General features: G+C 38.2%; 1 protein-coding gene across 3 annotated transcripts in view; it reads left to right on the top strand.

Moving 5' to 3' along the window:
* The window catches only part of LOC124160880 (protein ECT2), a 72,004-nt gene that overhangs the window by 21,732 nt on the left and 38,064 nt on the right, over positions 1 to 12,208 (top strand). For all 3 annotated transcript variants that reach the window (XM_046536988.1, XM_046536990.1, XM_046536989.1), the window contains 3 exons: positions 2,325 to 2,640; positions 3,360 to 3,472; positions 11,429 to 11,617. In XM_046536988.1, coding sequence (XP_046392944.1) covers positions 2,325 to 2,640; positions 3,360 to 3,472; positions 11,429 to 11,617 — 618 coding nt within the window. The remainder of the gene's footprint in view (positions 1 to 2,324; positions 2,641 to 3,359; positions 3,473 to 11,428; positions 11,618 to 12,208) is intronic.

Genomic DNA, 12,208 nt, shown 5'->3' with positions numbered 1-12,208 from the left:
TAATTTTTACGTATTAAAAAACCATTTTCCCATGAAAATTTAGTATAAGTAGATAGAATCTACCGGGTATAGCTCCTCTGTCAGCATTCTTCCGCGAATTCAGCGCCGGGACCTTCGGCTCACAAGCCGTGTGACTCATCTTAACGTAATATTTTGCTTCCCCATAGCTGATAACAACACCGGACACTTTTTGTATTTCGATTTAATGGTACTAAGCCATTCCTGAGTTTAAAGGGACTGCCTTATCACTCACGTCTTGATTTGACTTCAATGATTGCATGACGATTGTCGACGCGAGTTATTCTCCGAGGGCATAAACTCCCGTTCCGTTAAAAATAAACGCTTGCCACCTAGCGGAGTTAAGCTAATATCTATTGAAGTTCCAACAATGTTTCATTTAAACCCACTGAAAATGAGATACAAGTTGAATCAGCTCTAATAAGCACGCCGCGCAATCAACTTTCCCTCGCCTCCATTCGTCCCGCAGATGTGGGGTTAGCCCGCGGAATGAGACGTATGCTTTTACCATCGTGTTGAATCACCATCGACTTACGTCCATACTAGAAGTACGACTATCTTTTTTGGATCACCTTGGAAGCCAAAATGTTGGCACGGGAGGATTTTTAACGGCTAATTTCGCCGTTATATTTCGCTGGGGCGAAGGAAAACATCCCGGTCAAGGCGAATGATTTTTTCTCTGTGGAGTTATCGCACAATTTGTGCATTGCGGGTGACTCACGTAAAGTTATTACCGTGGCTAGTCCCGGTATACTTAAATTCGTTCTTGTATTCATTTTTGTAACTCATTTAGACGAATAAATAACCTAACTTCATATTGCTCTAGTCGGGTTTTTCAAAACAAGTTGAAAGACAACTGCGTAAAATCAAGATTAGCGGCCTCTTTGGGGCTGGGGTTATGCTGCGCAAAATCGAAAAAACTGCGTAAAATCAAGAAAAGATGTAAAATCGAAGTTTCGCCATTGGAATTCCCTATGCTTTCCGGCCGGACTTGAGTGTCGCTGCGTAAAAACGAGACTTGATGTAAAATCAAAGTGTGTAAAATCGAAGTTTTACTGTATTTATATGTGTTAATTTATATATTTGAATACAGTATACAGTGAGTCCTCGTTTAACATCACTTACCGTTCCTGAAAAATGTGACAATAAACTAAATGACGTTAATCGAAACATAATATCCCATTAGAAACAATGTAAAAAGTGAATATCGCCTCCTAGACCTCACAATTCCTACGCAAAAAAAATTTTGCATATTATATCTGGGGCATTTTTTACGATGGTAATGCTAAACTATGGCATAAATATGTTCCTGTTCCTGTCTTCATCGACGATAATAGCAGCAGTTACGTAAATCCTTCTCCATTTTTGTATCTTCCCGCATTTGCTTTTCGGCTTCGCCTGGGCATCATCATCCCTGAAATATCGTCGCAGTTACAGGAACCAAAATTATTGTGAACACGGCAAAAAAAGTGATGACAATAACTCCGAGTTCTACTCGGAAAAATTCCTTGAAATCACTTATTAGGTTCCTAAAAACCATTATGTCAAGTAAAACCTTGCGCACCTACCTAAGAATTCATTTTGCAGAAAATTTGCTAAAACCGTAATCGCAATTAACAATAAACACACCATTTTACACTTCATTTAGACTGACCGTATTACCGCCCACAAAACGAACAACTCGCAATGCCCGCCGCTTCGCGTTTTTTCTTGTGCGAAATTTAAAAGACTTGACGTTATCGCGAGAAGGTGCGATAAACGAATGACGATCTCAAAATTTGCGTGACGTTATCGCGTAATGACGTTAAACAGGGTGACGTTAAGCGAGGACTCACTGTACATACTTGGATTTATTATTTATGCCCTTAAAATATATTTATAAACCTATTTATAACTTTTACTTCCTTTTTGTCTAATTGTTGAGAATACCATGTGTATAAGTTTCAAACTGTTCAGTGAGGATTGTTCCATTTTGTGTCATTAGCACTTTAAAAAAAGCCCGTAATCTAAAATTTCATTGTTATTTGTTTCTATTAGATTAGAAATTTTCCTATTACGACCATTTATTTAAATAAAGATATGTTGTAGGAAAGATATTTTTTGTTCCTTTGGTTTGAATCCTGTTAATGTAAATTCACTCTCTGATTTTTGTCTTTAAAATTTGAGTGGCTTCTGATACTGCATAGATCAGTATCATGTTACTTTTTGAGAAAGCTTCAAGGATAGCATAGTGGAGTAGCCATAAATGGTCATTGGCAAAAAGTGATCATTGTATTCCATCACTCATTTTACTCAAATTTTTTCAGTACCTTGAATCTGTAAGTAGCCCCAATGCTGCAGCTGCAGCAGTACCTGAATCAACTCCCAGCAACTCTTTGTCGTCGAGGCTCAGGAAGCGGAAGCGTTTACGAGAGGTGGTGTCGCGTCTTACATCTCCAGTACCTGAAGGCTTTACATCCCCACCTTGCCTGTCTCCGCACAATGTGGTGGATGGTGCGGGAGGAAGTGCAGGAGAGGGAGGCAGGAAAAGGAGGTCATCAGTGAGTGATGCTGCTCTTCTCAGCATGAGTGGGGGCTCCTTCCTAGACTGCACTGCAAGCCCAGATGTATCACATAATGAGGGTAAGTTCCATTAAAAAAAAATGATTTGATGCTTTCCTGGAGAATAATGTGGGTAAACTCATCTCGGGATTCCCACCAGGTTAATTTATCCCTAATAGGCAACGTTTCAAGCCCTCATTTGGAACTTGAAACATTGGATATTATGGATAATCCGGTGAGAATCGCAAGAAGAGTTTACCTCCCTTTTTTTTGCGGGGATATTACTTAATCATCGTCATAAATATGGGCATTGGGTTTCTTATAAAGTTTAAAACAATTAAAAGTAATGAATATATCTGAAAAGCAATTGTAGAATTCCAATGCGGTAAATGCTGTGCAACCTGAATATGTTTATTCGGAAAAAAAATGTTCACCAAAATAAATTGCCAAATTTAGGAAGAGAAATCACGAGATTTTAGAGGCAAATGGATTAAACATAGTGGTATACCCCAGAATTGACTATGGACAGTTGGGGGAAACATAGCGTTTCTATTCTTTCAGAACTATTTTTAGTATTTTTAAATTTCTACATTTTCTGGAAAACTTCTTTTTTAATCATTTAATTTACAGCATCTAATTATGAACTTCTTTGCATCTCTTCTTGATTGGAGCTTGTATTTGCAATTAATTCTGCTTATTTATTTAATATAATGAAGCTGAATTTTAATAGGGAACAGTATCATGGCGAAAAATTTTTGTTCAATGTCATTTAACTATTTTTTAAATAACTCTATTTATAGATTTTGTTCCTGTTGAGAGTCCTCGTAAAGCCATGAGTCCTCGCCAGCAAGTATTCATGGAACTAGTACAGACTGAATCAAATTATGTTAGCATCCTACACACAATAATGACGGTAAGTCAAACCGTAAAGATTTTTTTTCTTCTTTGACCCAGTTGCCTGGACCTTATCAAAGGATTGTTTCACATTTGTTGAAATGGGAATTTTTTTAGTGTTAGTCGCATAGTAGGATAGATGATTGGTTCTCTGGTAGGATTTTGCGAATGAAACTCTCTGCAAGGGTTAACAATACTTTATTCTCTATTGCCTTTACATCATTCCATTCCCTACAACCAACTGGCCTTTTTCTTTTGCCTCCCGCCCACAATTTTGTTACTCAAGTGCATTTCATCCCTGCCCCCTCTTTGTGGGTGGCCAAGGAGCTTGGAAATATCAAATCAGCATTCTGTTGGAGGCGAGAGGAAGACGGAGGGAGGAGACAAATAAGAGGAGGCAACTTAAATTAGTATATTTTTTAAAAATCTTGATTTCAATTCTGTTTTTTGAAAGCCTTTTGTTGAATATTCTAATGAGAAACATTTTTGTAATTTTTAAACATTTTATCAGCCTATTCACTCCTCCAAAATACTTTTTCTACCATTTAATTATGACTGTTGATGACATCTATGAAATATTGTTCACACTGAAATGGAACTGCACATAACACAGAAATGGAACCATGTGTTTGAGGGCATCCATTATGCCAGGCCCCAGGTTAAGTCATGGCGCCAAGTCATCCGTGGCAAAAAGTTTGATCATCGGAAAGCGGTTTTAGACATTTCCAAGGACTAGATACCCAAATAGATATGTGGAAGATTGCTGACTTCGGAGAAATCCCCTTACTATCATGAATGAGAGCTGCTCTTATTTTACCCTTACATGTCACTAAATCATTTGTTAATTAGGGTAGCTACTGGCCTTGCTGTTTACTTATGGAATTTTCAAACCCAAGTGGCCTGTTTCTACTGGGTCTTAAAACTTTCAAAACAGCCAAGGAATTGGAGAGATTTTGCTTCACAAGACCTTGAAAATTCAAGGGAATGTCCATTGCAAAGTTGAGATTTGTAGAATGGGATACGTCATGCTTTCTAAAATTTTGTGGCTTGGCTCTGTGAAGTCCTTTTGAATAAAGGTAGGAACCTGATCTGTTTTCCCATGTTTGATGCAGGGAAGGTGGGACATACGTTACTAGTTTCATTACTGTGGTTGAGGATATTGTTGTGCACTTCTCTGTTGTCCAATGGGGCAAATCCCACCTTTCCCATGGACAATTGACGAGACACTTCACTTGGTTAATGAAGGTTACATAGCTCCAACATATTGGTAGGCACCACATAAAAAAATGGAGGCTTCCTAAATTGGAGATCCTTTAGCACGACTTTCCCTACGTGTATGATCAGGACCAAAATAGTAGTTCATAAAATTGAGTCACTTTGTTAATAAGAGTGTCGTAAATAGTAGGTTCTTATGAATGTAGTTGTATGACTGCTATTTATGTAATAGAGTCCCGTTTCCCCTGACTGTGGCATTACATGTCCCTTAGACAGGGACCAGAGGTTGTTTTCTAGAGTTTCCAAACCTGTATTGATATCTCTGCTGGAACTTGAAGTAGGCAAGTCAAAGTTAACCGGCTAGCCCAGTTTCCTAATACAAAGGCCTAGGGGTCTGAATTTGTTTACTTGCGCATTATATGTTGTCCTTGTATCCATCATCAGAATACAGTAAACTCTTGATTTTACGAAGTCAGTGGGACCGGAAAATTGGCACTTCGTAAAATCGAGTTTCGTAAATTCAAACCTTTTTCATAAGTCACGAAAAAAATGTTCGCTTTTGTTTCTTCCGCCGTTTTTTGTCTTTAGTGGTCTTATTTAAATGTTTTTGGTGGTTATTCTCGGTATAATTCATAGAAAAGGCTTTTTGCTATCGATTTATGATGTGAAAAATCGTTAAATAATTATACCACCATTAAATTCCCATTTCTTGTTCATACTTCAACATCAACGATCGCTAAAGAAATTCCCGACCAGTTTAGAAAACGTTATCAAATAATGAATTGCAATGTTTATTATAAGGATTTACAGTAATAAATTTGTGGTTAGGAGCCAATAGCTACTATTAAGTATGCAAAAGATAGATATTTGTTTCTGACACCCACGGAATTTTAGCGGCAGCCGGCCTAACCGCCATTTATGTCGCCCTCTATTGCTCAGTGACGAGAAAAAAAAGAAAAACAAGGGTCTTAGCCCGTTTCCAAAATAACCTTCGTAAGTTAATATTTCGAGTTACTTCGTATTTTCAGCAGAATGTGCTATATTTTCACTGAGATTCAATTACGATCATAAATAACGTAGGATGTGATTATCTTCTGGCGAATATTTGAAGTAAATTCTGTTTGAGTTCTCCGTCCGACTACTGTGTTCCATCATCTTCGCAGACGTTGCCATAAAAGACTTGATTCTTCATCAGGACTGTATTCTTCATACCGGGTGTGAGGTGACCTGTTCATATAGTATGTTTCTCTCCTTTTATGCCGACAGGAGCAAGGTTCCAACCGGAAAAATACAGGAGAAACATCTTACAGTATCGGAGAAATATAGATAGAAACGTTATTATCCACATTGATTGTTTTCCTACAAGAGACGTTTTATCATTTCTCAACGTGGTTAAGTATTGGTTCACTAGCGTGAATTCCCAAAAAATGACACGCAAAAACCTGTACGTCACCTCATTTAGTTTTCGTGTTCCTTTCTCCGCCGTATTGAAAGTTATGCAAAGGATCATTGACATAGAGAAAAGATTTTCTTAGTTTTAGCACTAAAAAATAGTCGCGCCATAATCGTAAATAAATATAGTGTGGAAAGAGCAACGAAAATAATTTCAATTGAAAAGTCAGCTGAGAAGAAGAGAGAGAATTATAAGCGCGGCACCATTTTCCCGATAGTGGAAGATACTTCTTCCGCCTCTCTCCGGTTAATAACTTCCCCCCGTTGCAGGTAAAGATGAACCATGCCCTTCTCCACAATCGGGGAACGTTCCCAGTGGGTGGGGTGAATAAGAGTGGGATGGGGATTGCCTGAGGGAAGAAGTGTGGTCAGCACAAGGACTGTGAAGGGGGCAGGACAAAGAAGGGTGGGGAAATGGCCTTCAGCTCTGCCTCAGTCTACTTTTGGGGGCCGTATTTTTTTGCGACGCACACAAGCTCAGTCACCTTAGGGAGGGAGTGAATGGGAAATGCTGGGGAAGGAGGGGTTTGGGATGCGTAAGGTGGGTGTCAGCAAGATAAGCCAAAGGCGGCAGGAGGGAAGGGACAAAGGCTTTGGAAAGACAGAACCCAGCATGGGAGAACGGGGAAGCGCGTGAGAAGAAAGTTCATGGTTAGACTTGGAAGTGCGTCTTCATTACGAGAAGCCTGAAATATAAATTGGCGGTAAATAGAGCCCAATACTTAAGATATTTAAGTTGTTCATTCACAAAGGCCAATATATACACGAAAAGATATTATGGCGCGGATTGCATGTATCAACGTCCATTTCGGGATGTTATTAATTTCTGTTCCCATTTATAAAAGTGGCAAATAGATTTGAAAGAATGATAATCATGAATAAAAATATCTAAATCGATATCCAAGCGCACATGAGCAAAATAGATGAATGTATACATACCGATCCATCGCAAGTAATACCGCTCAAGCTTCTTCCGGTACAGGACTTTAAAATCCTGGATAATGCCTTGGTCCAAGGGCTGGGACTTGCTAGTCGAGTTCGGGGGTAAAAAGAGGACTCGAACATTAGCCAATTTTAGATCTTCCACGTATTTATGAACGGTGGCATTATCCATTATTAAAACAATTTTGCTGTTCTCTCCAGTAATTTTTCTCTGTAGACGTATAACCGTTTGCTGGAAAATTTCTCGGGTCATCCAGCTGTTTTTATTTGCATGGTAAAAAACGGGGAGGGCTTCCAATTTTACATGTTTTAAGCACCGTGGCCTTTCAAATTTCCCAATGACAACGGGATTATTTTGTCCGAGCCCGTTTGGTTGACGCACAGCCCCACAGTAACACGCACTTTACTCTTTTTCCCCCCATGGCACCTTTGCCCTTTGAAACCCAGGGTTGCGTCAGGTAATGCATTAAAAAATAGCCCAGTTTCAGGGGCCAGCGAGGGGGAGCTCGTCGAGGAAAGGGTCCCGGATTAGGGACCCTTCGAAGTGCTTCGGCGAAAAGTAGTCAAGTAGTCTTCGAAGTACGTTCATAGCAGTGCAAAGGGTTAATTAGGGGTGTACGAAATACTCCGCGCGACCTTCCTGACATGTTAAACTACGAATTATTGTCGATGCTATGTTTACGAACAGGCACGTAAATAGGGGCATAATGTCAGCCGCGATATTTTAACTGAACTCCTACTCCCCCTAAATTCCCACAGCGAGGTTTTTGGCGACCCATTTCTCTCCAAAGTTGCATTATCATTTACGATTTCGCTCTTTTGATGGACCACAGTTGGAAGCGCTGATTTTTTAGCTACTTACGCCGGCGTAACTAGTTTTTTTGACAAATTTTTCGCCGTAGTTCGTATAAACGAATGCCATTTGCTCCTAGGGACCGAGCCGAGGTTCGTAAATTCAAAAAATTTCGTATAATCGAAACTTCGTATAATCGAATAGCGCCATGTATTTAGCATAGGCTTTTCACCGGGACCGCAATATCACTTCGTATAATCGAAAACTTCGTAAAATCCTGCTTCGTAAAATCAAGAGTTTACTGTATTCTGATTTGGCTGTCAACTTTTTTCCCTGGTTTAAATGCTTTGCATTTGTGTTCATGATTAGGATTGTATTATAGCTGTAATTATTCATGGAATCAAATCAAAAATCATGGAATAAAAATGCCTTTAAAAATTCTGATCAGTGCTCAGTGGTGTCAGTATTTTTAGACTGGCCAAATACACCTAGTAACATAGACCTTTTTCTAGCGTAAGCAAGCAACATTCCACCCCCCCTCAAAAATAACCTTAAAGGTAGTAGGATTAGTATTGAACATTGGACTGAGTACTTAGGTGCCCCCTTTTGCGTGGCGCCTTAAGGCCGCTTTACACGGTGAATGATCATTCGAAAGATCTTTCGAAAGATCATTCGAATTATCATTCGCAAGAAATTCATACGCCGGTACTGCTATACACGGTGAAAGATTTCGGTGAATTTTCTGCGCAGAAATGATGCGCACTGGTGCGACTATCGATAGTGTATTTCGATTCTAACGATATTTCCGACCACTTCTGGCCACATGATTTGTTTTGGGATTCGCAGACGACGGAATGCTTCGTTTACATGTGCGCTTCAATATAATATTGTATTGCTTTTACTTTCAGTGGGGTATGACGCACTAAGTAATGAGAGGAATTAGAACGGTACGTATTGACAGCGGAAAACCACTTTAATAAAGCGTGCGTTTTGTAATCCCGTAACGAAGTACATAATTGGTTGTTTTCGCTGCAGAGCAAAGATGATTATGCTTCAAGTTAGTGTGCTCTGTAACATGATCATAAGGGAACTTAATCTACAAATGGCTGCCCGAAGTCTTTTCCCTTCCGATTCATTAAATTATAAAGTAAGTGAAAAGATAATTTGGGGAAAAACTGCAAATTGTTACTCGTTCAGAAAAATCCTATTGTCCAGTCCAGAGACCAGTCCCGTATTGACGCCACAGCGTCCAGCTCCCATAAAAAAAGAACATAATAAGCATAAAGCAAAAGCTCCTCAAGGTTGAAGGCCGGTCGACCATGAGTTTTTATGTTTGGGGTCCCTTCGGGTACACAGCCTTCACAATGCAGTCGAGCAAAGATCACTTCTGTGCGAGAGAAGAAAGGTAACAGGAAGAGAAAAAAGGAAGCGACCTGTTCTATTTTCGAAAGAGTGCGCTTCAGCATCCTCAAACTTTCTACAATGAAGTTGGCTCAGTGTCATCTCATTCCTTGCTATCGAAGCAGGGGAAGAAAGTGGACTGTGATATTCATGGGCTAACTTATAGGGTTTGCCCCTTAAATTATAGGCAACCCCGTGATATTGTGACTTCCTAGGTGGGCCAATGTAATGCCATGGCTCGTTTTGGCTGGAATGTGTTCACCGAATTAACAGATATTTTGTCATTAATTGGGAGTCTCACCCCAAACTTTAGCGTTCAAATCATTAAATACAGTTTAATAATTGTAAATCAAACAAAATATAGATGCAATCGAGGAGAAAAACGACGATTTTGAACTTTAAAAATCCGGAATGTTTTTTCCAAATTACTCTATTTTGAGGAATGATGTTTGTGAATTTACTTTCTTTCAAAGTAAATATTAATGATTTGAGCTATCGCATGAGTTAATATGCTTCCAAATTTTATATATATGATCTTAAAATTCCGAGGTGGTGCTAATGGCAAGATGGACGCCATGCGCTCATATCATTCACGGAATCATTCAAGCAAATTAGGACATGCTCAAAATTTCTTTCGGGTGAGTTCCTTGAATGATTGGAGATAGGCAATATTGTGATCTCATAGGTGAGCCAAGATAGCGTAGCGGCTCGTGTTGGCTGGAATGTGTTCACCGAATAAACAGATATTGTGTGATTAATTGGGACTCTCACCCGAAACTTTAGCGCTCAAATCATGAAGTATAGTTTAATAATTGTAAATTGAACAAAATATAGACGCAATCGAGGAGAAAAATGATGTTTTTATTCATTAAATATCCGAAATGTTATTTCCGAATTACTGACTTTAGACAGTTGATGTTTGTGAATTTATGTTCTCTCAAAGTACATATTAATTATTTGAGCTATTTCGTGGGTTACTATGCTTCCAAATTTTTATATAAAATATTAACATTCCGAGGTGGATGCCAATGGCAAGATGGACGCCGTGCGCTCATATCATTCGCGGAAATCATTCAAGCAAATTAGAACAGGCCTGAAATTTCATTCGAATAATCATTCGAATGCAGGAAATTTCCGTTATACACGGTGAATGATGGTCATTCGAATGATCTTTCGAAAGATCTTTCGAATGATCATTCATCGTGTAAAGCGGCCTTTACGAAGAGGTGTACATAGCTTACCTCTTAAACTGGCCTTATTTACAGGTTAAAAAAAATTTCCTTTTTATATACCTCTTCTCTAATTTTTAGATGGCTGAAGCTAAGACATAGGAAAAACTCATAGTGGGTTCATGATGTTTTAGCCAGTGATGAATACATATACTCATGCACTCTTTTGTGTTGATGCTGCATGCAGCTTAGCCACTGCTACATTTCTCCTTCATAATTACGGTTGACATTGAAGGCTGCACTGTAAACCCTTGTGGTGGAAATCAATGCCCCATCAACTTATGATGGCAAAAATTACATATCAAGCCTCATTGCTTTCAATAATCTCATTTCTACCAGCTCCAAACTCAATTAATGGTATAAGTTCACTTAAGTTATTAAGTTGAGGAGAAGGAAGAGATTACATAATTACTTTGGTAGGTGGGCTATCTGGGTGGGGCAGTGGACATTGTATTTGGCCATTGCACAAGAATGGATTTCAAGGAATACATAAAAATATAAGAAGATTTAAGGCAAAAAGTACTGTTAATTTGCTTAAAATAGGATTAATTTTGTGTGTACTGTGACAAGTTCACATTTAGTCAAGGGAGGATTATGGTAATGCGATTTATCTAAGCGGCATTGGGAATGTTTTCCTAAGGGATGAATTAGCACTCTGGCTGGAATTATGCTAAATGAGGTGTGAGAGTAGATGGCATTCAGTGAATTATTTATTGTTTTTTGTTATGAATGGATATAATTGCTGTATAATTCTTTACAGTCTGATCTCTATTTTATTTATGCAACATGGTTTTTAAATGATATTTAGATAACTTAAAAGGCATTACCGTGCTAAAAAACACATTGATTTACAATTTATAAGTTTTTGACCAGTTCAACTTTTAAAATAAGATTCTACTCTGCTAATTTTGTTTGAGTAAAATTTGGTTTTGATTTTTTTCAGCTTTTCAAGGATCCGTTGGAAAAGGAATTGCAGTCAGGGAAACCTTTGTTGAATAACACTGAATTGAAAATAATATTTGGTAATTTTCCTCCCATATATGATGTCCATAAGTTGATGCTAGATGAACTTATATGGAAAGCTAATCATTGGAAGGAAGATTATAGTATTGGGAAGATAATTTTAAATTATGTAAGTATTAAATGATTTTTTATTATAGTTCATAAATTTTCTTTTGAAACTGCTTAAAAAAGGAGCTGGTTATCACATATCTAATTACAGTCCGTAATTCTTCCCTTTAATCCTTTGAAAAATGATGATTACTTGCTGTTGAAAAAGTCATAATGTTGCTATGCTTCCAAGAAAATGCACACCCAGTTTTTCGCAAAGTAGCCATTTGGCTTGAAAATAAGAAAATGATCAACTTATGTGTATGAATACTCTCGGCTTTATTGGAATCTTATTTACAAGCTTCACTTAATCATGCATATTGCACTAATTGTAATTTTTTTTTAAACTTATGAATTGTTGCAATTGGTGTCACAATTGTATTTTGATTAATGTTTGATTTAAAGGTCGTCTGAGTGAAAGTATATTTAGTTCGAGAGTGTCAGGCTTAATTATGTGGAAGTTAAATTTCACAAATGGAATGGTAACTTTGCTTTCATCCACTCTTTTGCATAGTGTCCACTTCCTAGAAAGTCTGGGAAAAAAGATCTGTTCATGGAAACAAAAAAAATCTGAGAAGTAAGGGGAGTCTTTCCTAAAGATGGTTTGAAGGGA

Source organism: Ischnura elegans, chromosome 6 (assembly GCF_921293095.1).
Source record: "Ischnura elegans chromosome 6, ioIscEleg1.1, whole genome shotgun sequence".
In the NCBI taxonomy this organism is placed as follows: Eukaryota; Metazoa; Arthropoda; class Insecta; order Odonata; family Coenagrionidae; genus Ischnura; species Ischnura elegans.
The sequence above is the reverse complement of the archived record's forward strand: the minus strand, read 5'-3'. Positions and strand labels throughout refer to the sequence as shown.